The 25,894-nt window shown below is 40.1% G+C and overlaps 1 protein-coding gene across 1 annotated transcript; it reads left to right on the top strand.

The window, feature by feature from the left end:
* Positions 1-1,218: 1,218 nt before the first annotated feature.
* Positions 1,219-25,894, top strand: LOC132892182 (sterol 26-hydroxylase, mitochondrial-like). Its single transcript, XM_060930578.1, has 9 exons — positions 1,219-1,476; positions 2,115-2,305; positions 11,464-11,663; positions 11,804-12,001; positions 12,104-12,267; positions 12,379-12,545; positions 12,807-12,888; positions 12,983-13,183; positions 25,781-25,894. The coding sequence occupies exons 1-9, from the start codon at positions 1,219-1,221 to the stop codon at positions 25,892-25,894; spliced, it is 1,575 nt and encodes a 524-aa protein (XP_060786561.1).

Genomic DNA, 25,894 nt, shown 5'->3' with positions numbered 1-25,894 from the left:
TGCTCCGGTTTCCCCCACAGTCCAAAGACATGCAGGTTAGGTTAACTGGTGACTCTAAATTGACCGTAGGTGTGAATGTGAGTGTGAATGGTTGTCTGTGTCTATGTGTCGGCCCTGTGATGACCTGGCGACTTGTCCAGGGTGTACCCCGCCTTTCGCCCGTAGTCAGCTGGGATAGGCTCCAGCTTGCCTGCGACCCTGTAGAAGGATAAAGCGGCTAGAGATAATGAGATGAGATGAGACCTATTCCTATAAATTAAACTGGATTATTAATTGTATGTGTTAGGGAGGTGGTTGATATATTTATGGTGCTGCACAATATTTCTGGACACTTTTCTGGATGGTGGATCTAAAGAATCAAATGCCAATTTCAGCCTGTTTTTTTTTTTTAATGCCCTTGTTGACTTCCAATCATGGCTCAGAAGTGTTTAACACCGACGTCACACAAGTTACCACTTTCTGGGCAAGGGAAGAAATGGACCCTGAAGCATGGATATTAAAATAGGAATGCACTTGGCTTCGGTAACCACAAACATGCATAAAGCAATATTCTTGTTGTTTTACATATTTGCTACATAAAGCAGTCTGAATGTAGTAAATCAAATGTTTTAAAAATATTATTTCAACTTATTATTCTGGCTTATGATTATAAAAATTTATAACTGGAAATAAAACTGCATCAGATTACAGCTATTTCTGAGCAAGTTTTGCTCTTGAAATCTGCATTCATGTTTACTTGATCTCTCACATGGCTGCCAACTATGATAAAACTAGAGAGGAGTGAACCCGCAGATATCACTCTTGGTTACAAAGGTCTTATCCTACTGCCTGAAAAAGCAGATCACTGATCATTTATAGTGGCTAATTTTAACACAATTCATTTTAAATGCCCTAAATGGGTAGTTTTAGCTCAATAATAAAATCAGCAGTGTAAATTTTAAGCTTTCTATATGCAAATCAATAATCATAGGAATCATCAGGTATCAAAATTGAAGTGCTCTTAAGCCACGGTGTTGTTACAGCAGTCTGTTTTCTGTTATGTAAAGTGATAACAGTCATGTTTACTTGATCTCTCACATGGCTGCCAACTATGATAAAACTAGAGAGGAGTGAACCCGCAGATATCACTCTTGGTTACAAAGGTCTTATCCTACTGCCTGAAAAAGCTGAAAAAGTGTTATACTTCCCCCTTCTTGCTGCCAAGTGAAACACCAGCTGATGTTTAGATTTTCCAGTCCTACTTTACTAATGGCAGGACGTTTAGCTCTGGGATCAGCTGAGGCAACGGCTCTTCGGGTGTTCCTTAGGTCCACCACAGCTAGTCTGGACTTAAGGAGAAGTGCAGGTGGAAATGCATCCGCTTCTGTTCCTCGTGGGAGCATCAAGACTGAGGCTGACCTCCCTGAAATCACTCTTCCCACAATGCTGTTCAGGCTGATCTTTAAAGGGTATTACAATCACATGCATGAGCTGCAGGTACAGTATGCTAAGTGATGTAGGCTCTCCACATGTAGGAGCATTTCACTGTGGTTTGTTTGCTGTGCAGTTAGTCATCTTGATACTTGGTACTGTTTGTGAGTTAAGATTCTCATCTCATCTCATTATCTGTAGCCGCTTTATCCTGTTCTACAGGGTCGCAGGCGAGCTGGAGCCTATCCCAGCTGACTACGGGCGAAAGGCGGGGTACACCCTGGACAAGTCGCCAGGTCATCACAGGGCTGACACATAGACACAGACAACCATTCACACTCACATTCACACCTACGGTCAATTTAGAGTCACCAGTTAACCTAACCTGCATGTCTTTGGACTGTGGGGGAAACCGGAGCACCCGGAGGAAACCCACGCGGACACGGGGAGAACATGCAAACTCCGCACAGAAAGGCCCTCGCCGGCCACGGGGCTCGAACCCGGACCTTCTTGCTGTGAGGCGACAGCGCTAACCACTACACCACCGTGCCGCCCCTGAGTTAAGATTTGCAGAGTGAAATCAAAACTGTAGAAAAGTGAAAAATATTCTCTGAATCTTGTGATTGTACAATATGGCTCCCATACAAAAGATCTAATGACATTTGCAAAAGCCTAATGGTGTTTTTTTTCCTTTCTTTCTTTAGTTATATGAAAAACAGCTTTATGGCCCAATGTATAAAGTAAGAAATGGCAGTACACAAGCAATTTCACTGAATAGTGTGGAGCTGTTGGAGGAGCTGATGAGGAAAGATGATAAATTCCCTTGCAGAGGAGACATGACTACCTGGACTGAATACCGAGATATGAGGGATTTGGGTTACGGTCCTGTCACTGAGTAAGCCACACTGTGTTGCTTTGTGTATGTATGAGTGTTTTTGTTGTACATTTCTTTGTGTGTATGAGATGTTTTATTGATTTGTTTGCTGTTTTATTTAATTTTAAAGTTTACTCTTATAAACCTGATTTAATCGTGAGCTGAACCACTTTCTCTGTTGCGGACTGGCTGCAACAGGACCTGCATAGTATCGGATTTTCCCAGAAATGACCGCCTGCCCGCTCCATGCATGACACATAGAGGATGTTCCATGGTTGTTTGAAAATATGAGCTTTATCTTTGAGTGGTGAACATATTAACGAGTGAATGAAGTGAACGAATGAAAATATTTTCAACACGAGAAGATAAAATTCATATCTTCACACCACAGTGTAATGTTCTTTATATTATATGCACACATTCACAAAAACAAACAAATAAATGCAAGTTAATCAAAATAATTTTAATTTTGAACCAGTTCACCATTTTGACAATGCACTTCCAGTCAGTGGGAAAATGCTGGGAGTGACGTCATCGGAGTGAAATATCAGGAATTATCATACATACAGGACACTTTTCCATGGAATAAAAACATGTTTTCTATTCATTTCCAGCGGGTTTCATTCATTTGGTTTGATAGCATGCAATATTGGTAGCATATCGCTTATTCTACATGCATTACCTCACTCTACCAAATGGAGAATAAGCGTGCAATATGGTTTACGATACTGCATGGTTGTCAAGACAACATGATGTTACGTCAGAGCAGATGTGAATATCCAATGAGAGAGTTTTCTGCTGCGCATGTGCAGAACCATTTCTTTACTTGCTAGGAAGGCGCAAGACAGGGCTAATCCAGTACTAGGATTAGCTATGCTATAATTAATTGCTAAATAAATAAACTGAAAACTGGAATTAAAGATGCGTGGAACACCCAAAAGGCTACCAAAACTTTATTAGATATTCTTCACGTATATTTACAAGCAGAGACGAACCGTTACTATTAAAGCTCAGCCAAAACTTAGCCAGACACACCAAAAAAAAAAGCAACAGGGTAAAGGATTTTGCAAGGGATTAGGGGCAGGCTGCCAGGTCACTCCATTGTGTGCAGCTGTTGATGTTGATTTTAAAAGTAACTAAGTAAATTATATTGGGAAATGAATACTTAAGTCTGAGTGAAAAATACTGGGGAAAGTGTGCGTGGAAGAAGAGTCTGGAGACAGAAATCTTAGTTTCTTGGTGGTTAGCCTGCGCTACTTGCTCTCAAAAGCACTGGCTTGACTGCTTTATTAGCATTCGCCAGATGGGAACCGTCAGGGCCTTCAGAGAAGGCCCAAACATATCAGCATTTCAAATGTTATATTTAATTTATTTCATTCTTTCGTAATTTCATTATAATTATTCTCTTCTAATCCTAATTAGTTGGCCCTTCTTGAAGGCAAGGCAAGGCAAGTTTATTTATATAGCACATTTCATACACAATGGCAGTTCAATGTGCTTTACAGAAGTAAAAACAAAACAGTAAACAATAGAGAATAAAATCACATAAAATAATTATATTTTTATTCTAATATATAATATTAAAAGAATTAAACAATTAATTAAAAGAATTAAAAGAAAATAATAAGAATTAAACAATAGTAGAAATAAAATAATAAAATGAAGTAGTAGTTCAAATAGGAGGAGAAAAAGAAAAAAAAAGAAACCAGCAGAATAAAATAGACTAAAGTTAAAGTTAAAGTAAATTTGAAACATGCAGAGAAAGTAAAAATTATAAAAAATGTAAAGAAGACAATATTAATTATTTAACAGAAAGCATCTGAAAACAGCTTGGTCTTTAACCTAGATTTGAAGCTGCCAACAGCAGGAGCATTTTTAATGTCCTCTGGCAGTTGGTTCCATAGCTGTACTGCATAGTAGCTAAAAGCTGCTTCACCATACTTTGTTTTAACAACTGGTTTTAATAGTAAATTTTTCTGTTTCGATCTGGTAGATCTGATTGGGTTAGGCCGCTGCAACATATCAGAGAGGTAATTGGGCCCTGTACCATTTAGAGATTTGTACACCAGCAGCAATGTTTTAAAGTCAATTCTGTAGCTTACTGGAAGCCAGTGAAGGGACCTTAGAATTGGAGTAATGTGCTCTGTTCTTTTTGTTCGTGTGAGAACCCTAGCCGCTGCATTTTGAACCAGCTGAAGTCATTTGATGGTCTTTTTTGGCAGGCCTGTGAAAAGGCCATTGCAGTAATCAACCCTACTAGAGATGAAGGCATGTATTAGTTTTTCCAGATCATTTTTTGACATAAGTCCTCTTAGTTTGGAAATGTTTTTTAGGTGATAAAATGCTGTTTTAGTGATTGCTTTCATGTGACTGTCAAAGTTTAGCTCGCTGTCAATGAAAACACCAAGATTTTTAACCATTTCTTTAGTTTTAATCCCTTTTGTGTCAAGAATAGTGGTAATCCTGAGTCTTTCATCTTTTTTTCCAAATAGAATTACTTCTGTTTTATCTGTGTTCAGCTGAAGAAAATTTTGTGACATCCAGCTGTTGATTTGATCGATACACTGGTAGAGACATTCAAGGGGGGCATAATCATTAGGTGATAGAGCAAAATAAATTTGGGTGTCATCTGCATAGCAGTGATACAAAATTGAATTTTTATTGATAATTTGACCAAGTGGGAGCATATAAAGGTTGAAAAGTAATGGTCCAAGAATCGACCCCTGGGGGACACCACAGGTCAAGGACATTGACGTTGAGGAACAATTTCCCATGGTAACAAAGAAGCTTCTATCTTTTAAGTATGAATTTAACCAATTGATAACTTTACCAGTCAATCCAACCCAGTGTTCAAGTCGATATAGCAGTATGTTGTGATCAACAGTATCAAAAGCTGCACTGAGGTCCAGTAATACCAGGACCGATGTTTTGCCTGCATCAGTATTAAGACGTATGTCATTTATAACTTTAATCAGCGCTGTTTCAGTGCTATGATTGGCACGAAATCCTGACTGAAAATTATCAAAACGTCTGTTTGATATCAAGAAGGCAGTTAATTGATTGAAGACAATTTTTTCAAGGATTTTCCCGATGAATGGTAAATTTGATATTGGCCTGTAGTTATTTAATACTGAAGGATCCAGATTATTTTTTTTAAGTAGGGGCTTTACAACGGCTTTTTTTAGGGACACAGGAACAACGCCAGTCTCCAGGGATGTATTTATAATTTGAAGCATATCTGTAATTATAAGATGAAGAACAGACTTAAAAAAGTTGGTGGGCAGAATGTCCAATTCAGATGTTGAGGAACTGAGATTTTGTACAGTTTTTTCAAGAGTCTCATAATCAATTAAACAAAATTCTGACATTGTGTTGAAGTTATCTATCTGTGTCATTGGTGATTGCAGTTTTTCAATTTTTTGCAACTGAGATATATTATGAGGAATATTCTGCCGTATTTTATCAATTTTACCTTTGAAAAAGGATGCAAACTCATTGCATTTATTAACTGAGAGAAGTTCAGGTGCTAATTGTGGTGGGGGATTAGTTAGCTTCTCTACTGTTGAAAATAGCACACGGGCATTGTTCATATTCCTGCTGATGATGTTGGAGAAGAAAGACTGTCTTGCTTTACGAATTTCATAATTATAATTACAAAGCATCTCTTTATGGATTTGATAATGGATGTGAAGTTTAGATTTGTGCCATTTTCTTTCAGTCTTTCTACATTCTCTCTTTAGCAGTTTAACAGCCGGGTACTGCTTCCATGGTGCTTTCTGCTTATCATTGACTCTTTTGATTTTGAATGGAGCAATATCATCCATAATTTGGGTCATATTTAAATTAAAAATTTCCAGTAAATCATCTACAGAGTCTGACATTTTGGTTGAGTTCTGAGAGAGAGCTTGCTCAAAGAGAGCACATGTGTTGTCTTTTATGACTCTCCTACCTATAGTCGTTGAGCTGTTCTGAATGTGAGGAGACATAGAAACATCAAAGAAAACACAGAAATGATCGTATAAGGCCAGGTCAACAACAGTAGTAGAAACAGTAAGACCCTTTGTGATGACGAGGTCAAGAGTATGACCACGAGAGTGGGTCGGCCCCTGTACATGTTGTACTAGGTTGAAGTTGTCAATAATTGCAAGTAGTTCTTTGGCATAAGTGTTATCAGTATTATCTACATGCAAGTTAAAATCCCCAGATATAATAAGACAATCAAACTCTAAGCAAATGACTGACAACAGTTCACCAAACTCTTCAAGAAAGACTTTGGCTGAATGTCTCGGAGGCCTATAAATAGTTAATAACAATATGTTAGGAGAGCATGTAACAAGTGCACATAAGTGTTCAAAGGACGTAAAATCACCAAGTGAGGATTGTTTACATTGAAAAGAGACTTTGAATATATTTGCGATCCCTCCACCTTTCCCTTGTTGGGTAACATTCAAAAAATTAAAATTTGGGGGAGCTGCTTCAATAAGGGTGGTAGCACTATTTGCTTGATCCAGCCAAGTTTCAGTTAGAAGCAAAAAATCAAGATTGTGTTTGCAAATAAGATCATTAATTAAAAATGACTTGTTTAAAAGTGATCTAACGTTCAGAAGAGCTAGCTTTACAGAAAGTCTAGAAGTAATATCTGCTTGTGCACTCTGATGTTGTTTTAAAACAGGAAGGAGATTAGATTGGTTCACCCCCAGGGTTAAATGTGCTCTATGTTTTCTATTACTTATCAACACAGGAATAGAGAATGGCATAGGCACATTGGGTCCCAGCTGGTTTTCAAAACTACACCCATTCGCAGGGACCCAGAGTACATCAAACAAGACTTTCTAAATGTTCCATTTGGTTTGAGGGTGAAAGAATTGGAGATGACATGTATCTTTTGGATGGTGAAAAAGATTTGTAGCCAGCTGAAAGTCCTGGGCAAACACAATTTTGATGAACTGGGTACACTGCTTGTCGCAACAGATTTGGGCTGGAAAAAGAGAGTGTAGCCATTGGGAGCAATTTTTTCATGCTATTTGAGAAATCCATCCAGGGGGAAGATAGAGATGATGAAATGGGGTCATCTGATTTTTGGCAGTCTGTCTTTGAATGTTGGCAGTCTTGTAGGTCAGATGTCTGTGTGTCGTTGATGACGACTTGCAAAGATGATTGTTTAGGCTTTGTAACTATGTTAGTCTGCGACATCTTATCAACTGTTTTCCTCAATGCTGGCTGAGAAAAGATTGCAAGTCTGTAATGGTCTACTAAAACTTTGGCTCCAATCCAGCTGAGTTCAGTGCTATTTGGCTTGTAAAATTCTCTGCGATTCCAGAAAAGGTTAAAATTGTCTATGAAGTTCATACCAAATGAAAAACAAGTTTTTCCAAGCCAGGTGTTAAGACTGAAGAGTCGAGAAAAAGCAAAACTTCCTCTCGCTGGAAGTGGGCCACTGATAAAAGATTGAATTCCAGTCTTATAGAGCTCAGAAAAGAGTTTTTTGAAGTCCTCTTGGACAAACAGCTGTTCTCTGAAAACATCATTTGCTCCCATATGCACAACAATACGTTTAATAGTTTTATGCTCGGACATGAGTTTCAAAATGCTGTCTTTGGTGTCAGAGATGGATGCATTTGGAAGGCAACAAATAATCATCCCATAACCTTTTAATTGTCTTACAGTGGAATCACCAAGAACAAGGGTTGTGGGATCAGGTGGTGTTACGAGCTGCTTTTTGCCTCTTCCCACAGCTCTTCGATCTTGGTGCGATCTCTTTTTACTATGTGTTTGTCCGCTTGAAAAATCCTCTTCCACATCCCTGAGGCATTCAAATTTGTTTTGAAGCCTTATGGGCTGTGGATTTTCCATAGGATTGTAGATCCTACTGTAATTTGTAGAATGAGCTGGTGTTGAAGTAATTACTCTTCTGTTTTTATTTTTGGGCTTGCCACCCATCATTTGCCAGTTTTCTGTACTCACATTTTGCCCAGCTTGATTGATGAATTCATCCACTTGATCTGCAATGCCATCGGTCTGTCGGAGTGCAATCTCTGCATTCTCAGCCACTGTTTCTGTACTCCTTTCCTGAGATATCGCTTTTAATTCGTCCGTCTTTGGCAGAGCATCAATCTTTGATTCCAGAATAGAAATCCTCTGTTCTAGTTCCATGCATTTTCTGCAGGATTTTTTGCTCCCTGGCATTTTGTTTTAAAAACTAACTTATCTTATAAAGATGAAAAATAAAATGGGAAAAAAAATAGTGGAAATTAAATTAAAATTAAATTAAAAGCTTATAAAGATGAAAAATAAAATGAAAAAAATAGTGGAAATTAAATGAGAAAGTAAAGTATAGAAATAAAGATAAAGAAAGCAGGAGCAAAGCAAAGAAGCGTCCTACTCGCTTGAGTAGGAGGAGCAAAAAAAGGCTAACACTAGCTTAAGTACGAGTCGGTGCTGTCAGCACGGCAGTAAAGTCACCTTCCAGCCGGTGTAGCGTTCATCGGTAGTGTTAGTGAATGCTAATAAAGCTGTCAAGCCAGTGCTATCGAGAGCAAGTAGCATGGGCTAACGACTGAGAAACTAAGATTTCCATCTCCAGACTCTTCTTCCATGCACGCTCGCCACAGTTTTTTTCACTCAGACTTAAGTATTCATTTCTCTGTGTAATTTACTTAGTTACTTTTAAAATCAACATTGTCAACTACACACAACGGAGCAGCCTGCTGCTAATCCTTTGGAAAATCCTTTGCTCTGTTGCTTTTTTGGTGTGTCTGGCTAAGTTTTGTTTGAGCTCTAATAGTAATGGTTCGTCTCTGCTTGTAAATATGCGTGAAGAATATTTAATGAAGTTTTGGTAGCTTTTTGGGTGTTCAACGCATCTTTAGTTTTAGTTTTCAGTTTATTTATTTAGCGATTAATTATAGCATAGCTAATCCCAGCACTTGATTAGCCTTGTCCTTCTCTTTCCTGGCAGTTCCTCACAAACAAAAAGGACCCAAATTTATCAGAACAATTCATCAATTTCCTTACAAGTGACATGCAAAGATTTATGTCATGGTTTTTGTACTCCATTTCACGGATGTAGCCTGTATGAAAAATACAAGTGAAGTATTTCCCAGTAAAACACTCATGTCCATCCATCCATTATCTGTAGCCACTTATCCTGTACAGGGTCGCAGGCAAGCTGGAGCCTATCCCAGCTGACTATGGGCGAGAGGCGGGGTACACCCTGGACAAGTCGCCAGGTCATCGCAGACACTCATGTCCATATAATCTAAATATTTCTTATCATTCATTTTTAAGCACCCTTCTTGTAACATGGCACGTTGTGAAATACTGTTCCCTCTCTTGTGCATTCAGTCATTCAGCTATTATCTTTCTGCGATATAATGAGCAATTATGGTTAATCAGCGATTTCTAAAGCATCCAATTTCAAGTTTCAACAACACACAAATATGGCATTTACTTTTACACCCAGTAGGAAACTGGTTATACAAGGTCAAAACCGGAAAAGCAATACAAAATACAAGGCTTTCACAAAGTCTCTGTGTTACTGAGAGTTCTTATATGTATGCATTGTGAGCTTTAATCAGGAACAGGTGCATGCTAATTAGTCGTAATAGTGTGTGTGCTTTGCAATCTGCAGCTGCACACTCTGAGCTCTAATGTGTGTGGACCTGAAGGATGTAACCACACAACTGTTTGATGTATCAAGTTTGATATTAGATTGTAACTATATACTAATGATGTAAACGAAAGGCACTGGTTCACTGCTGAACACCAGGCACCCAGCAGAGTCACACAATAATAAGTGTCTTGGTGTTGTTTCTGGCACATGGGATGCAGTGTCAAAGAAAGGAATAAATATGTACTCATAACTGCAATCCGTATCTCATTGTTGGCGTCACTGTCACAAGAACATGCAGCAATTTATTGACACAAAATACACTGTACAATTTGATGGTTTACATGGTATAATATTAATATTCTATTCAGGATGAGTCTCTGCACTTGCAAATATTTTGCTCATGCTCTCACCAGGAGCTCCGCTTTTAGGCAGTGCCTAAATATCTATATTTTTGGATTAGAGAGTATTTACTATACTCTCTTACCCCAACATTAATTTCTCAGCCTGTCACATATACTGGCCTTCAGGCTTCACTTTTCTGTCATTATTTTTTGGTGGGGAGACATGATGCATTGAGGGGAGGCATGGGACAAAAATAAAATACCTTGACCAACGTGTTTCATTTTTATTCATTATCAAAACTTGTAACATATGAACTGTGTGAAAACACACTGCTGGTACAGTGATAAAAAAATGTCAGTTTACCCAAAACCTGACAAGACAAAACAGTTCCATTCTCAAGAAGGAATGAAATAAGTTTAATCCTCATGTAGGTACACTCCCACATTTTTAACAAAAAATGATAAAACAATTTTTCATTTGTAAACCACAAGAAAAAACCTGGAACATGAACTGTCCCAACTCTCCCCCTCTGGCCATTTTGAAAAAATCCTTAAATGTTTTCCTCCAGAAGTTAAGTTTTTAATAAATAATACTATATATGGTAACTGTAGGCTACATACTTTAATTCCTAACAAATCCCAAATTCAACAGCAGACATTACACCACAGAAGTAGAAAATACATGTTTTGGTTGACAAAAATATTTAACTGAACATACCTTACTGCAGTGTCCAGCTTCGTGGCTCCAAAGGAAGTAGATTACTCTTCTGCTGTAATCTAAAGCCTGATTGGTTGAGATTAATTTATGGGAATGCAAACTGTCCTAAGTCTCCCTACTCTCCGCAACATGGAAAATGAAAGCCTAACAATATAATATAAACAAATCGGTATTTCACTTTTAACAGACTTTAACTTGCCAGTGCACTTCAGTTGAGTGCTTATGTGTGATTGTTGTACATACAAAGTGGTCAGAAAATGATTGTAATATTCACCTCTTAGAAAGAGAAACCTTTCAGAGATTACATTGCATGGAGTAAGGCATAGTCCTGATCACTTCTTAATGGACCCCATCCTAGGTGTTTTCCACAGCATCTGTCTACCTTTGCAATCCCTGAATCATTCATAAACACTTCCCATAATTTCTACTGACAATTTTCAGTTGTGAAAAATTCGTATTGTTTTTTTTCCAAGTAAAACAAAAAAATGTTGCATATTTTTCTAACTAGAGAAGGAGAGAAGTGGTACAAACTCCGATCGGTGTTGAACAAACGGATGCTACATCCAAAGGACGCTGTGCAGTATGAGAATGTGGTTAATGAGGTGGTCACAGATTTTATCAAACGGATATGCCATTTACGCAAGATGAGCTCCACTGGAGACCTGGTACCCAACATGTCCAATGAGCTGTACCGTTTCTCTCTAGAAGGTATGGCCTGTCCGTTCTTAATTATAACTACACAATAGTTATATCTAGCTGGGTTATATATAGACTGCTCATATAATTACAGGTTTTATTTTGCATGCGATGATACAAATGTAAGATGAAACATATGCCTGCTTATTCAGGAATCTCCACCATTCTGTTTGAGACTCGTATTGGCTGTCTGGAGGATCAGATTCCAGCTGAGACTCAAAACTTCATTGACTCCATTGTCCAGATGTTCAATTATACTCTTCCTGTGTCTCTACTACCCAAGTGGACACGTAATTATTTGCCATTCTGGCGGCGTTACATAAGTAGCTGGGATGGAATCTTCAGATTTGGTGAGACATCATGACATACTGTATGTATGATTTTATTTTTTTAAATCTCTTCTACTGTGAGTTTACTTAAATTGAGATAAATATCTGAATGTCTTTGAATAGCCTGCAAGCTAATTGACAGGAAGATGGAGGACATTCAGATGTGCTTGGATGCAGGCCAGGAAGTTGCAGGAGACTATCTCAGCTACTTGCTCTCCAACACCAACATGAGCAAGAAAGATGTGTATGGGAGCCTTAGTGAGTTGCTCCTGGGAGGAGTGGACACAGTAAGAATAGCATTACGTACACTACTATCTAACTTCGTTAATTGTACAAAACCTACAGTGATGAGAAGTATAATGAAGACTAAAGCAAAATGAATTGTCCTGTCTCTTAAGACATCCAACACTATGATGTGGGCCTTGTACCTGCTGTCACAAGATCCAAAGGCACAGGACACACTGTATCAAGAAGTTAAGAGCATCATCAAGGGGGACAAAATTCCAACAGCTGAGGACATAAACAGCATGCCCTACCTCAAGGCTGTCATTAAGGAGACTCTAAGGTGGATAGAAAAAGACATTTTTCCAGTTAAATGCATCTTATATTGAAGTACCATATGACATATACCTGCATGGTATCTAGCTATTTCAGGCCTTTTCACTGTAGGTCACCAAAGAAGGTGCAATGCAGAGGTGTACTTATATTATATCCTGGGCAGTATGAATATTTAGCATTAAATTAAATGTGTCTTATCTGTTACCTGTTCTATATCAATTGATTTTTTTAATCAATTATATTAAGACTATTTTATGATGATGTTTAGAATGTATCCAGTTGTTCCCATGAATGTACGCCTTTTATCAGAAAATGACGTCATTATTGGAGGACATTTCTTCCCTAAGAAGGTACTGTATTTCCTCCCTAACTTTTTACAGTCTTTCTAAAATGTATTGTCTGCCATAAATCACTGTTTAACTAATCAGTCACTCTTACGTACAGACCACATTTATAATGCATCATTATGCAATCAGTCATGATGAGACAATATTCCCTGAACCAAGAGTCTTCAAGCCTGAACGCTGGTTACGGGATGGGAGGGAGCGACCGAGACCATTTGGATCCATTCCATTTGGGTTTGGAGTGAGAGGATGCGTTGGTAAACGTATTGCTCAACTGGAGATGCACTTGGCTTTGGCAAGGGTAAGAAACCGGAGGACCTTACTGGATCATATATCAAATGTTATCCGTCTGTTTATTTAACCCTTTGATGCAAAACATGGGTCAAAAGTGACCCGGCTGAGTTTTTATCTTCTATATCTTTGCAATAAATTAATTCCATCATTCAGTATTCAAGGTATTCCTCAATTAACTTGTTTTTGATCATCATACATCCATATTTTATTTTTTCCTTTCTTACTTTTTGAATAAAAACCCTTTTTGTATCACTACTCTTCTAATGCACAACATGGGTCAAAAACGACCTGCATTCATTTTCCAGGTTATTTCATGTATGGCTGAGTGTTTCTATGATATACTTTTGAAATAAATTCATTTTGTCATTTACTTTTCCAATTATGCAGTAAATATCTTGCTTTTGTTGAGCACAAATCATCATTTTTATTTTTCCTTTCTTAAGTTATGAACAAGCACAGCTTTTGTAATTCTACATCAAGTTTACACACATGGGTCAGAACCGACCCGCATGCATTTACTCCAGCGTTCGGTGGGAACTGTGAATTGTGCTTGTGTCAGACATTTCACAGCTCAGCACAGCGCCCTTTGCCCATCTAATACATGTAAGTAATGTTTTTCAATTGTTCTAACATTACCTTAGAAAAAAATTGATTATGTTTAGGTTCCCTTGAGAGTGAGTAGATTACTTGTCAGAAAGTTACAAGTAATTACTATTAGCTACCTAGCTGTTGACATATTCTACTTTAGTTAGCTAATTTTATTGTAGTTGGCTTAGCTAACTACATAGTTAATAAATAAATAACTGGCCCCATTCACTGCTAAAGTAATTACTTGAAACAAATTATTATTATAGTATTAAGACATTTAATTTTAAATCACACTTGGATGACCCATGTGTAGTAATATAAAAAGTATTTTTGTTCATAAAGTAGGAAAGAAAAAATTAAATTAATGATTTGTGGTAATTAAAAGCAAGATATTTAAAGAATACTTGGAATATTCAATCATAAAATAAATTGATTTCAAAAGATAGAGCAAAGAAAAACTCAGTCAGCATGAAATAACCTGGAAAATGAATGCGGGCCATTTTTGACCCATGTTGTGCATTAGAAGGGGTGTGCATATGTTTTGCATCAAAGGGTTAATAGCAGTTATTCAGCAGTTACAAATATAAAACATACAGATATAAAAAGTCTACACACCACTTTGAAAATGGTCTCTCATCATAGAGGGAATCATAGTTCCAATTACCAGTTTATTTTGGCAAAAACCTGCAAAACCCTGTGGAATTACTTGAAGAGAGCTGTGCACAGGAGATCCCCTTGCAATTTGACTAATCTCAAGCACGTTTGCAAAGAAGAGTGGAATAAAATTGTCAAATCAAGATACTGTATGTTAAGTTGGAAGACTGTTATGACCCCAATGAATAAATACAGGAAATTAAGGCCGCACCAAAATAAATTAGCCTTTAGTGAAAAGGAAGGAAGGAAGTGGCAGTATATGAATAAAATAGACATTTATTTTCAGAATAAAGTTCTCAAATCTGATAACCAAGGAAACACACAACATGAGCACATGGATTAAAGCAAAAAAAAAATCATCTGACTGAAAAAAAAAAAGCTCCATGTCGTTGGCCCCTACCACATCAGTGATGCGTCAAATTTTAAACTCCGTGTTGTCCATTATCCCCTCGGCCCCTACTTATAGTACATTTACGTAATTTTAACAATGACTAAAGCTAAGGCAAGACTTTACCATTGTCATTACTGGCTATAAATGATGAAACATCAAGTTTTCAGCGCAAAGTGCAAATTTATTTCAACAATACTTTAGTAATGCACAACAGTGGTTAAGAGAAAAGTGCAAGTGCAGTCGAACTTGAACTATGCTTTCAAAAGAGTGGAACAGAAAGAAAAATAAGAAAATCTATTGAAATAAAGCCAGGAAACAAGAAAAGTAAAGTGAAAGTTCACTTTTTCTGCTTCTTCGCAGTGAAGCCAAAGGCATCTAGTTTGGCAACACCTGATGCCTGTTTTTGTTTCTTTTTCCTTGGCACAGCAGCAGGAGCTTGCCATTATCGCCCATTTCATTTTGCCAAGCCCATCTCCACTTATTCTTTACCGTTTTGTTGATGTCTGACACATCTGTGCCTTCATTTAAAAGAAGCGCATCCATGCTGGCAAAACCGAAAGTAATTTGACACACTCTAGTGATGGAAATCGAAGGGCCTATGTCAGGTGGCCTTATACGCAGTACTCGAGTTGAGGGGGGATGTGGGGGATGGCATCCCCCTTCTGAAATAAAAATCTCAAATCATCCCCCTTATAAAACGGCCATCCCCCCATCACATCCCTTGTGCCATTTTACCAATTAATGTGGAAATTAGCCTACTATTATTTTAACAAATATTACTACCATTTCAACATTAGAGGCTTTGCACAGTGATAGCCTACATGTAGCCGGATAAAAAAGACGCATATTTATTTATTCGGTTGCACTTCTCATTCACACCTACAGTACCAGTCAAACGTTTGGAAACGCCTCTAATTTAGTGATTTTTCATTATTTTAAAATTTTCTGAATTGTAGATTAATACTAAAGTCATCGACATTATGAAGAAATATATATGGAATTATTTGGTAAATTTATTTTTAAAAAATTATGAGGTAAAAAATTATGAGGTAGTCACCTGGAATGGCTTTCAGTTTACAGCTGTGCCTTGTCAAGAGTTAATTTCTTGGATTTCTTGACCTCTTAATGTGTTTGAGACCATCAGTTGTGTTGTGAAGAGGTAGAGTTGGTATACAGTGAATGGCCCTATTTGAGTACTGCTCTAATCCATATTATGCCAAGAACTACTCAACTAAGTAAAGAAAAACGACAGTCCATCATTACTTTAAGAAATGAAGGTCAGTCAGTCCGAAAAAGTTTGGGATGAGTTGGACCGCAGAGTGAAGGCAAAGCAGCCAACGAGTGCTCAGCACCTCTGGGAACTCCTTCAAGACTGTTGGAAAACCATTTCGAGTGATTACCTCATGAAGCTGATTGAGAGAATGTCAAGAGTGCGCAAAGCTCTAATCAAAGCAAAAGGTGCCTACTTTAAGAATCTAAAATCTAAAACATATTTTGGTTTGATTAACATTTTAAAGTTTACTAAATGATTCCTTATGTGTTGCCGCATAGTCTGGATGACTTCAGTATTCATTTACAATGTAGGAAAAAAAATGTAAAAATAAAAACATCGAATTTGAAGGTGTTTCCAAACTTTTGACTGGTACTGTATACGGAGGTTTCAGTCACTGAAAACAGCTACTTTCGCAAACTCGGGGCAGAGTGGAGTTTTCTGAAAACTCCCTCTTCAGACACTCGTGCAAATCGGGAAAACGAAGCAACAGTGGGCGAGAGGGCGCATGCGAATATAATGAGTCATAGGTGTGAATCTTTCACCGAATGCCAATTGTCCCGGTTCTTCATGAAATCGTACGTGCACGCACAAATTCATTAGGGTAACTTTCAAGTAACTGTTCTTGTGCACTTGCGACACCGGAGCCACTTTCCTGAATTTTGAGCTTCGGAGTATTGGCTTCCACTGTTTTCTGACCTTTTGTGCTTAGTGAATGAGACACTTCATTACACTCCACTGACTGACTTCCAATTCCGGACTTTTTTGAAAATGTAAAATATAGGCCTATGAGATGTTTTTTTGGGACTTAATTTGCGTTGCTCCTTCACTATTAATTTTTGAGACTGACGAGGCACTAAATACTGTGGAATTATTTTCTCCTTACTGTGAAGTTTGGCATCTTAAACAAGTGTCGGGAAATCTTGCAGCCCAACTCTGCAGCCTCCAATGTTTAAGCAAACTGCTGAAACCATAATGTTTAAAGATTAAATCGTAGGCTAATCAAACCAAAGAAAAATACAGCCTTTCCAGAACGTTGTCTGCCGAAGCCTGTTTAACCTACAAAAGGCTTAATAGCATAGGTCTTGCTGCAGCTTCAACAGGGCTGTTTAGATTTTTTACCTGATCACCTTTCAATAGGCAAATATCATTATTATTATTATTACTACTACAATAGGCCTAGTATTAGTAGTAGGCAAGTAGTTGCCTAGTAGTAGGACAGCCAAATTGTTTCATCAGTGGAGCCGCCGTTAAAAGGAAACTGATGCAGAGTGCCGTGGCTCGCCTCGGGGTGAATCGCGTCCTGAGGCGCGGGGCTGGCCCGCCCTGGCAGCGCTGGTTCGTTGGGGAGAGGGCAGAGGTCGCTGGCTGCCAAGTTTGGGGAGGCTGGGACCTCCCCTGGCCGAGTTACAAGTGTGCAAAGTCGGGCTGGAGCCGCTGATAGAAACGAAACTCAAGCCGAGCACCGCGGCTCACTGCCTACGCCTAGCCTCCCTGGGACTAGACAGTAGCGGAGGCTTTATTTATTTATTTATTTATTTATGCCTATCTAGTGCAACAACTTGTTCCTTTACATATACTCAAACATAGCACATTTATTTATGCCTATCTAGCACAACAACTTATTCCTTTACATATACTCAAACATAGCACAAGAAAGGGTTCAACAACAGGCAATCACAGCAGCTTGGTGAAGTTCTAAATCACATCGGTGTCAGACCTATAGGCCTACCCCCCCCCCCCCCTTTTTTCTTCCTTGGATCTGGCCATCCTTAAAAAAAAAAAATCCGTTTCCTGTCCACCAGGTGAGCAAAAAAATTTTCAGTAGGGAGGGAGGGATTTTTCTATTTTATTTTATTTTTTTTAATGGATGGGTAAGAAATTGCAATGCTGTGTTTGCTTTTTTTCAGTACTTTTTTATTACAAAAGCAGACACATTTAATAAAATGACAGTTTAATCAACTGAAACTTGTACAAAAACTTTAAGTTAGCATTTTAAATGCTGACTGCAACATTTGCAAAACTTTTACAAAGGTACTTAAAATATCCGACACACGGACTTTTTGTAGTTCTAAATCGACCGTTAGGCCTAGTTCGGATGAAATTACACTATTAATATGATCACTGAACGATTTGTTTTTCTGAATCTTTACTATTTTGTTGTTCGCTAGAATACCATTTTGCGATTTCACACTTAAGCAAATGTTTGAAAACTCCGGATCTCCTTCCTTCATGGTGGCTGTCATTTTTTGTGCCGCATGGCGCATGCGCAGAGCTGATTCGACAGGGCTTTCCACAAGCGCCGGCTGCCGGCCATACAGCCGACTACACAATTAAGTCCAGCCGGCTACTTTAATGATGATTATTTTTGTAGCCCACAGGCTCTAAATATTAATTTTCGATTTTAATAAAATTAAATGTTTATCTAACGGACTGACAATAATGTCAAACTGAACCGCACTCATTTAAGTTGTGATTCGCGCTGTTTGTACCGATAATAACCACAAATTCCCCGCCAACTTCGTTGATCAAGGGAGAGTAACTCATCCGCGGCCCCTACATGCGGTGTGTGCGTGCACGCGCGCACTCAGCGGAGGCAGTAGTGTGTCGGGGCTGTCGGAGGCGACATCGGAGGGAACAGAAGCAGAGATAACGCTTATTTTGTCTCCGGTAAACCAGTCTTCTCTCGTTCAATTATGTGCTGGCATCAAAAGACACCGTTGGTTGTAAATAAACTAAACTGAGTCGTTGGAGTGTATTTGCATACACAAATGGAGAAATGTTCGCCGAGTGTGTAATTGTGTAGCCCCACTGCAGACCATTGTCGTTGTTAATTCATAGCATGCTCAGCTGCGTGAATGTGTCATGCACCGAAAATAAGAGATTTACAAGCCAGGAACGCCTCATGATGCAATACACAAGAAAAGAAAGATGATTTACTGCCATTTTACTTTGTATTTGAGTAAAGTGAATAAATAAATGGTCTGTGGAAAATACATTTAATCCTGGGAACTGCGTGCACAGGAGTTTATTATTAGTGATGCAGTGCTATGCATTGCAAACTATTGACTCCCATATAGGGAGCAAAGCACAGCAAACTCTTGTTCTTCCGTTTTTCATCTTCCGTACAAATTTCGATTTCGAATAACCTAATAACCGTACATTGCACACAGACAAACAATACATCAAAAAGTGCGGCTTGATCGGACTCGCTATGCCAGTGGTTCCCAAACTTTTTTTGGCCGCGCACCCCCTTCTATACTCCAACCAGGTTGACGCACCCCCAGTTCCCCAGTTTCAAAAAAACACACGCTTTCTTATAAGGGAAGCATCTTTAATCGTGCTAAATGATAACAAACATCGTTTGCCACACCTGCAGGAAACCACAAAAGTGAAAAAAAGAACACCAAAGCTTTCTTACAAAGGCAGCACGTCATGCTCGAATGAGAACATCGAATCACATTAACATATTATGTGCTCTCGTATTTGAATTAGATAGAATTTGATTGAAATGTAACAGTTTTAAAACGTTGCAACACGGTAAATGCGCAAATTCATTACAAAGGGAGATCACATCGAGGCATGTAGTCTACCAGCCAGATATGGGGAAAATACATGATTTTCATCCGTGTTTAAAACACTAGCAACACAACCCTGTCATTACAAGGTTATGAAAATAAATTGAGAATTAATTTAATTTGCAAAAAAGTTAACATATAATAACAGTAAAAATAGCAATGATAATTATGAACATATGCATTCTAAAGAGATACAACAATTAAGGAGCATATCAGGAACAGATAAAGAAGAGGATCCATCTGATTGTGAAGTGCAGCACTGGCGGCTCAGTCTGCAGTGAGAGAGAGACAGACAGACAGACAGACAGACGGTGGGTGGGTCAGTAGGCTATATAGGTCCTATTTTCAGTAGCAGTATATATTTTTAGCAAGATCAATGCCATTTGGCCAAATACATACCAATATTAATGCGACGGGTGGGCCTGCATCTTGGCACAGAGCTCTCCGATGTTTGGGGTAATTGAAGACAATCTCAGCCTCAAATCTTTCTCAACATCTCCCAGTCTTTGCCGATGTTTAGTTGCCGATCGGCATTTAGTTTTGCTGATTTCAACCAGTTGAGCATCGCGAATGAATGAATTAATTAATGAAGCCACAAACTACTGCAGAACCGTTACGGCGTAGAAGAAGAGTTAAAAATCGCCATTACATTTTTTTTATCTTGCGCACCCCCTAGTGGCAGCTCGCGCACCCCCGGGGGTGCGCGCACCACACTTTGGGAACCCCTGCGCTATGCTATTACTTTGTTCAGCATTCTACGATTTTTTTCGCGATGTAGTTGCGAAAAAATCACAAAATTTCCCATTCATTTTCTATGGAATTAATTGAAAAAAATCGCACATTTTCAATGTTTTTCAAACATCCTCTGCTCTGGCATGCTTTCATCTAGAGACATGATTCAAACTTTAAAACGTAGACAAACTTCTCCTGTGTGGATCTGGCATTCAACTTTTTTGCTAGGTTCTATACTGTTTGATCAGTCACAGATCAATCACCATGATCAATTCTGGAGAAATTCACACTTTATAATGGGTGTCTATTGCGTTACACACCAGCGGGGCTCAGGAATTTAGAGTGTAGGCAGCCTGAAAAAAAAAGCTCTAACTTTCTCATTTAAACTGTGTTTTCAGCCACAATTTTCACTCTACACACATAATTTTCTCAAAAGTAGTAGTCACACTTGTCTTGATTCACACAATGTGTCTACCTGAGCGATAGGACTTACAGTTTTTGAATGAGAAGCCTGAAAGTAAGGAGAGGACAGGCGCGCTGCCCCATAGACTCCCATTATAAACATGGGAGCGCTGTGACTGCAAAATCAGAAAAGTCACTTGTTTTTAACTCGCTCTATTGTCCACATTTTTTTACACTAGGGACAAAAAAATTATATCAATGTGTTCATAGGAGCCTTGTAGCACTCAATGTGAAAGAATTTTGTGAGTACCTCCTTTCGTTTCCGTGTAAATCAGCGTTGTTCGAGGAGAGGGAACTCTGAGAAAAAGCGCTCTTTGTCATATTGTATCTCTTCCCTGCACCTGAGCACCGTTACCAAGGCGACGAGCTCCACTCAGGGAGCAGAGAGGGGAGGGGCTGCTCTCTCTCTCACACACACTCCCCCCCCCCGCGGCTACTTATTTGTCATGGCTGGCTAGTATGAGCCTTAGTGGAAAGCCCTGGGAATGCGTAAATGTCAAGTTCGATTTTAGATTTACGAACCAAAAAAAAATGTCGGAAAACCGGCGTTAAAAAAAAAATTTCACCCGCACAAACGGCACTCACCCAGCCGGTGGACCGGAAACAGAACATTTTTTAATAATGGCCTCTGCATCACTCTCATTATTGACCTTTAGCACTCCCAGTTGACGGAAATCCGTCGTAGCGATGGAAAACTTTAATCCATGTGAGCATCTCCACAAGAAATTCACTGTTATAGCATGCAAACACCATCACAGGTCAACACCCTCCCGATTATAGGGAGTTAACTACTGACTCCAGTACACCACTCTTAAAATGTTGCACAACACACAAAAACTAAATGCTATTGACCCACCGGTGCCATATGTGTACTCCTGCTCATCTTTTATCCACCAGGCCCTGATGAGGATCAACTGAGTACTGATGTCCTCAACCAATTATCTCACTGGTAGAAAAAGGGAGGGCGGTACCCGGGGAAAAACACAAGCAGAAGCAAACACCACAACCATAACATACACTTACCCAAAATACTGAGTGGTGTATTACAAACAGGAGGTGATTTAACAAAAAGTTTAATTCAGGGGTGTGCACACAAATGTTATTTATTTATTTTTTTTCCTGAAACATGTCTATCTGTATTTCATTTGAATTTTGCTGGTTGCTATATGTGGTATGTCCCTGACGTGGGTGGAATACTGAAGTGCGGCAGGCTGGAAATGAGGTGAACACAGACTTTATTTTGCAGTTTGCTTTCACTTTTCAGCTTTCTTTATTGTTTCACAGTCTTACTCTGAGACACACACGCACACAACACACAGATGTGTTCTGGTCGGGTGAGATCCCCCTTCTTTGCTCTCTCCCTCCTTTTCTATCCTCCATTGTCACTGCAAAACACACACACACACACACACACACACACACACACACATTAACCAACAACAGGTGTACTGACTTTGCCACTCACCTTCCCTGGCCCCACCCTCCATTCAGAAACTGACACTTGGCCACACCCCTGCTGTTACATACCCCCGCCGTGCAACTCAGGCTAGGGAGTCGTCCGGCCTGCAGAGGACCCCCCCCACCCCACCCCCAGACAGGAGAGAAAGTCCGCCACCACCATCTGTGCCCCTGGCCTGTGGACCACCATGAATTTAAAAGGCTGGAGGGCAAGATACCAACAGGTGATCTGCGCATTGGCATCCTTCATGTGGTGGAGCCACTGGAGCGGTGTGTGGTCTGAACAGAGGATGAAAGGGTGCCCCAACAGGTAGTATCGGAGGGCGAGGATCACCCACTTGATGGCCAGGCATTCCTTCTCAATGGTGCTGTACTTGCTTTCATGCATCAAGAGCTTGCGACTGATGTACAACACTGGACATTCCTTGCCCTCCACCTTCTGGGACAGAACGGCCCCCAGCCCTCTGTCTGATGCATCCATCTGTAAAATAAAAGGGAGAGAGAAGTCAGGGGTGTGTAAAAGTGGACCCACACATATGCAGGTTTTACCTTGGTGAAGGCCTGTTGGCACTGCTCCATTCACTGGAGCAGATCTAGTGCTCCCTTTTTAGTGAGACCAGTCAGCAGGCTGGTGACATCCAAATAATTAGCTATGAACCTGCAATAGTAGCCAGCCAGCCCCAGGAACTGTCTCACCCCCTTTTTGATCTTGGGCCTCAGGCAGGCCGCAATCACTGCAGTCTTGTCAATTTGGGGATGCACCCAGGTGGAAACCCAGATAGCATATTTCCACATGCCTAATTGCACACTTTTTCAGGTTAGCCATGAGTCCCACACACCTCAGTGACTCCAGGGCAGCCCTAAGGTGTTCTAGGTGTCACGGCCAATCATTGCTATATAATGTCGCCTCGGGAAGTTGCAGCATGGGGGTGGAGGATCTTGTCCATGAGCCACTGGAAAATAGTGGGAACCCCAAATAACCTGAAGCATGACAAATTGGTGTAATCTGAATGGTATGGAAAAGGCTGTTTTCTGTCAGGATGGCGGAGTCAAGGGGATCTGCCAATATCCCTTTGTCAAATCCAGTGTTGAATAAAAGTGAGCAGTGTCTCATCAGTTGGGCAACTCATCAATGTGAGGCATTGGGTACATGTCGAAATTAGACACCACATTGACTTTTCTATAGTCCACACAGAACTGGACTGACCCATTAGTCTTGGGAACCAGGACCACTGGGCTGCTCCAGTCACTGTGGGACTCCTTAATTATGCCCATTTCAAACATGACCTTGAGTTGGTCTCAAACCACCTTTTTTTTTGTGTTCAGGCAAGTGGTGCAGGCAGCTACACACCACCACCCCTGGGGTGTCTCAATGTGGTGTTCTATGAGGTGGGTGCAGCCGGAAAGGGGTGAGAACACATTGGAAAATTCTGTTTGCAACCTGGCTACCTCCGTGAGTTGGGCCAGTGAGAGGTGGTCTCCACAGGGGACCAGAGTGGTTTGAGTGGTTATTTTTGTTTTTCCGTCTTCTCTGGAACTACTGATGCCAGCGCCACAGGGACCCCATCATTCCAATGTTTTAACAGGTTGAGGTGGTATATTTGTAGTGCCCCACCCCTATCTGTTCACCTCACCTCATAGTTGACATCCCAGATTCGCTGTGTGACCTCAAAGGGCCCTTGCCACTTGGCAACCAATTTTAAGCTCAAAGTGGGCAATGATGTGAGTACTTTATCTCCCAGTGTGAACTCTCTAAGGTGCGTGCCCCTGTTGTACAGCTGGGCTTGACGTTCTTGTGCCTGCCATAAATTCTCCTGGGTTAAGTGTGTGAGGGTGTGGAGCTTTGTGCACAGGTTGAGAACGTACTGAATTTCATTTTTACGAGTTGAAGGTCCCTCCTCCCAATTTTCCCACAGCACGTCCAAAATGCCGCAATGCTTACACCCATATAACAATTCGAATGGGGAAAATCCCGTGGAGCCTTGCAGGACCTCTCATACTGTGAATAACAGGGGCAAGAGCCATTTATATCAATTGTGTGCATCTTTGCTTACAAACTTCCAAATTAAATTTGAGTGTTTGATTGAACTGTTCTACCAAGCCATCTGTTTGTGGGTGATAGACACTGGTGCAGATGGATTTAATTCCAATAACCCATACAGTTTGTGAAGTGTGCATGACATAAACGTAGTGCCTTGGTCAGTCAGGATTTCTTTGAGGATCACGACTCAGGAGATAATGCAGAAGAGTGTGTCTGCTATACTGCGTGCTGAAATATTGCGTAAAGGCACCGCTTCCTGATATTATGTTGCATAACCCACCGGGACTTAAATAAAGCGATATCCCCATGCTGACTGATCTAATGGCCTGACGAGATCCATGCTAATTCTCTTGAAGGGGGTCTTGATTAGAGGGAGAGGGCACAAAGGCGCTTTTGGGGTGGCCGTTGGATTTACTAGTTGGAGTTCGTGGCATGCCACACACCACCGACAGACATCCCCATGAATCCCTGGCCAATAGAACTGGGCCATTATTTAGGCTAGTGTTTTATTCTGGCCTAAAAGTCTGGCCATCAGATTAAAATGAGCCGTGTGGAATAGGAGTTCCCTATGACTCTTTGGGATTAACAACTGGGTTATGTGCCCCATCTTTGTTAACGTGACATGGGGTGGCTCCACTGCAGTGGCGGTCAAGGACCCTGCTGACGCATGCAGCTGCCAGAATGCCTGACAATCTTCCTGCTGGGCCAGCAGCAAGGTTTCGAGCCGTTGTTCCTGCTCCTTCCAGAGGGCAATCAGTGCTTGGTGCTGGCTCTGTTGGGCAGCAGAAAGGGCATGGATTAAGTCTTTAAGTGGGGAGGACTCCATGGGGGTGGTTCCTTTTGGTATCCCAGCTTTTGGCACCACTGTGGTACGTCCCTGACATGGGTGTAATATTGAAGCACAGCAGGCAGGAAATGAGGTGAACACAGACATTATTTTGCAGTTCTCTTTACTTTTGCTTTTCAGCTTTCTTTATTGTTTCACAGTCTCACTCTGAGACACATGCGCACAACACACAGACTTGCTCTGGTCAGGAGAGATCCCCCTTCTTTGTTCTCTCCCTCCTTTTCTATCCATTGTCACTGCAAAACACACACACACACACACACACACACACACACACACACACACACACACACACACATTAACAGACAGCAGGTGTACTGACTTTGCCACTCACCTGCCCTGACCCCACCCTCCATTCACAAACTGACACTTGGCCACACCCCCACTGCCACACTATATTACATTAAAGATGAAAAAAGATCTGACATTATTTATTTTAGTTATATTTGTTATGTGACAATACATGCAGTTTTAACACTGGTGTGTAGACTTTTCACATCCACTGTGTGCACCTATTTTTATGTTTTGTAATTTATCTGATATCTGAAGCTTTTAAATGTTGCGCTTTGTTTTGATTATCTAGATAATGAAGTTGTTTGAAGTCAAGCTGGATCCTAAAGTGGGAGAGGTGAAGGTTCTCAGTCGTAGCGTACTTGCGGCAGACAGAACAGTCAATTTTCATTTTCTGGTGCGGTAA

This window comes from Neoarius graeffei, chromosome 9 (assembly GCF_027579695.1).
Source record: "Neoarius graeffei isolate fNeoGra1 chromosome 9, fNeoGra1.pri, whole genome shotgun sequence".
Lineage (NCBI taxonomy): Eukaryota > Metazoa > Chordata > Actinopteri > Siluriformes > Ariidae > Neoarius > Neoarius graeffei.
Note: the sequence above shows the minus strand (reverse complement) of the source record. Positions and strands in the feature narration are given on the sequence as shown.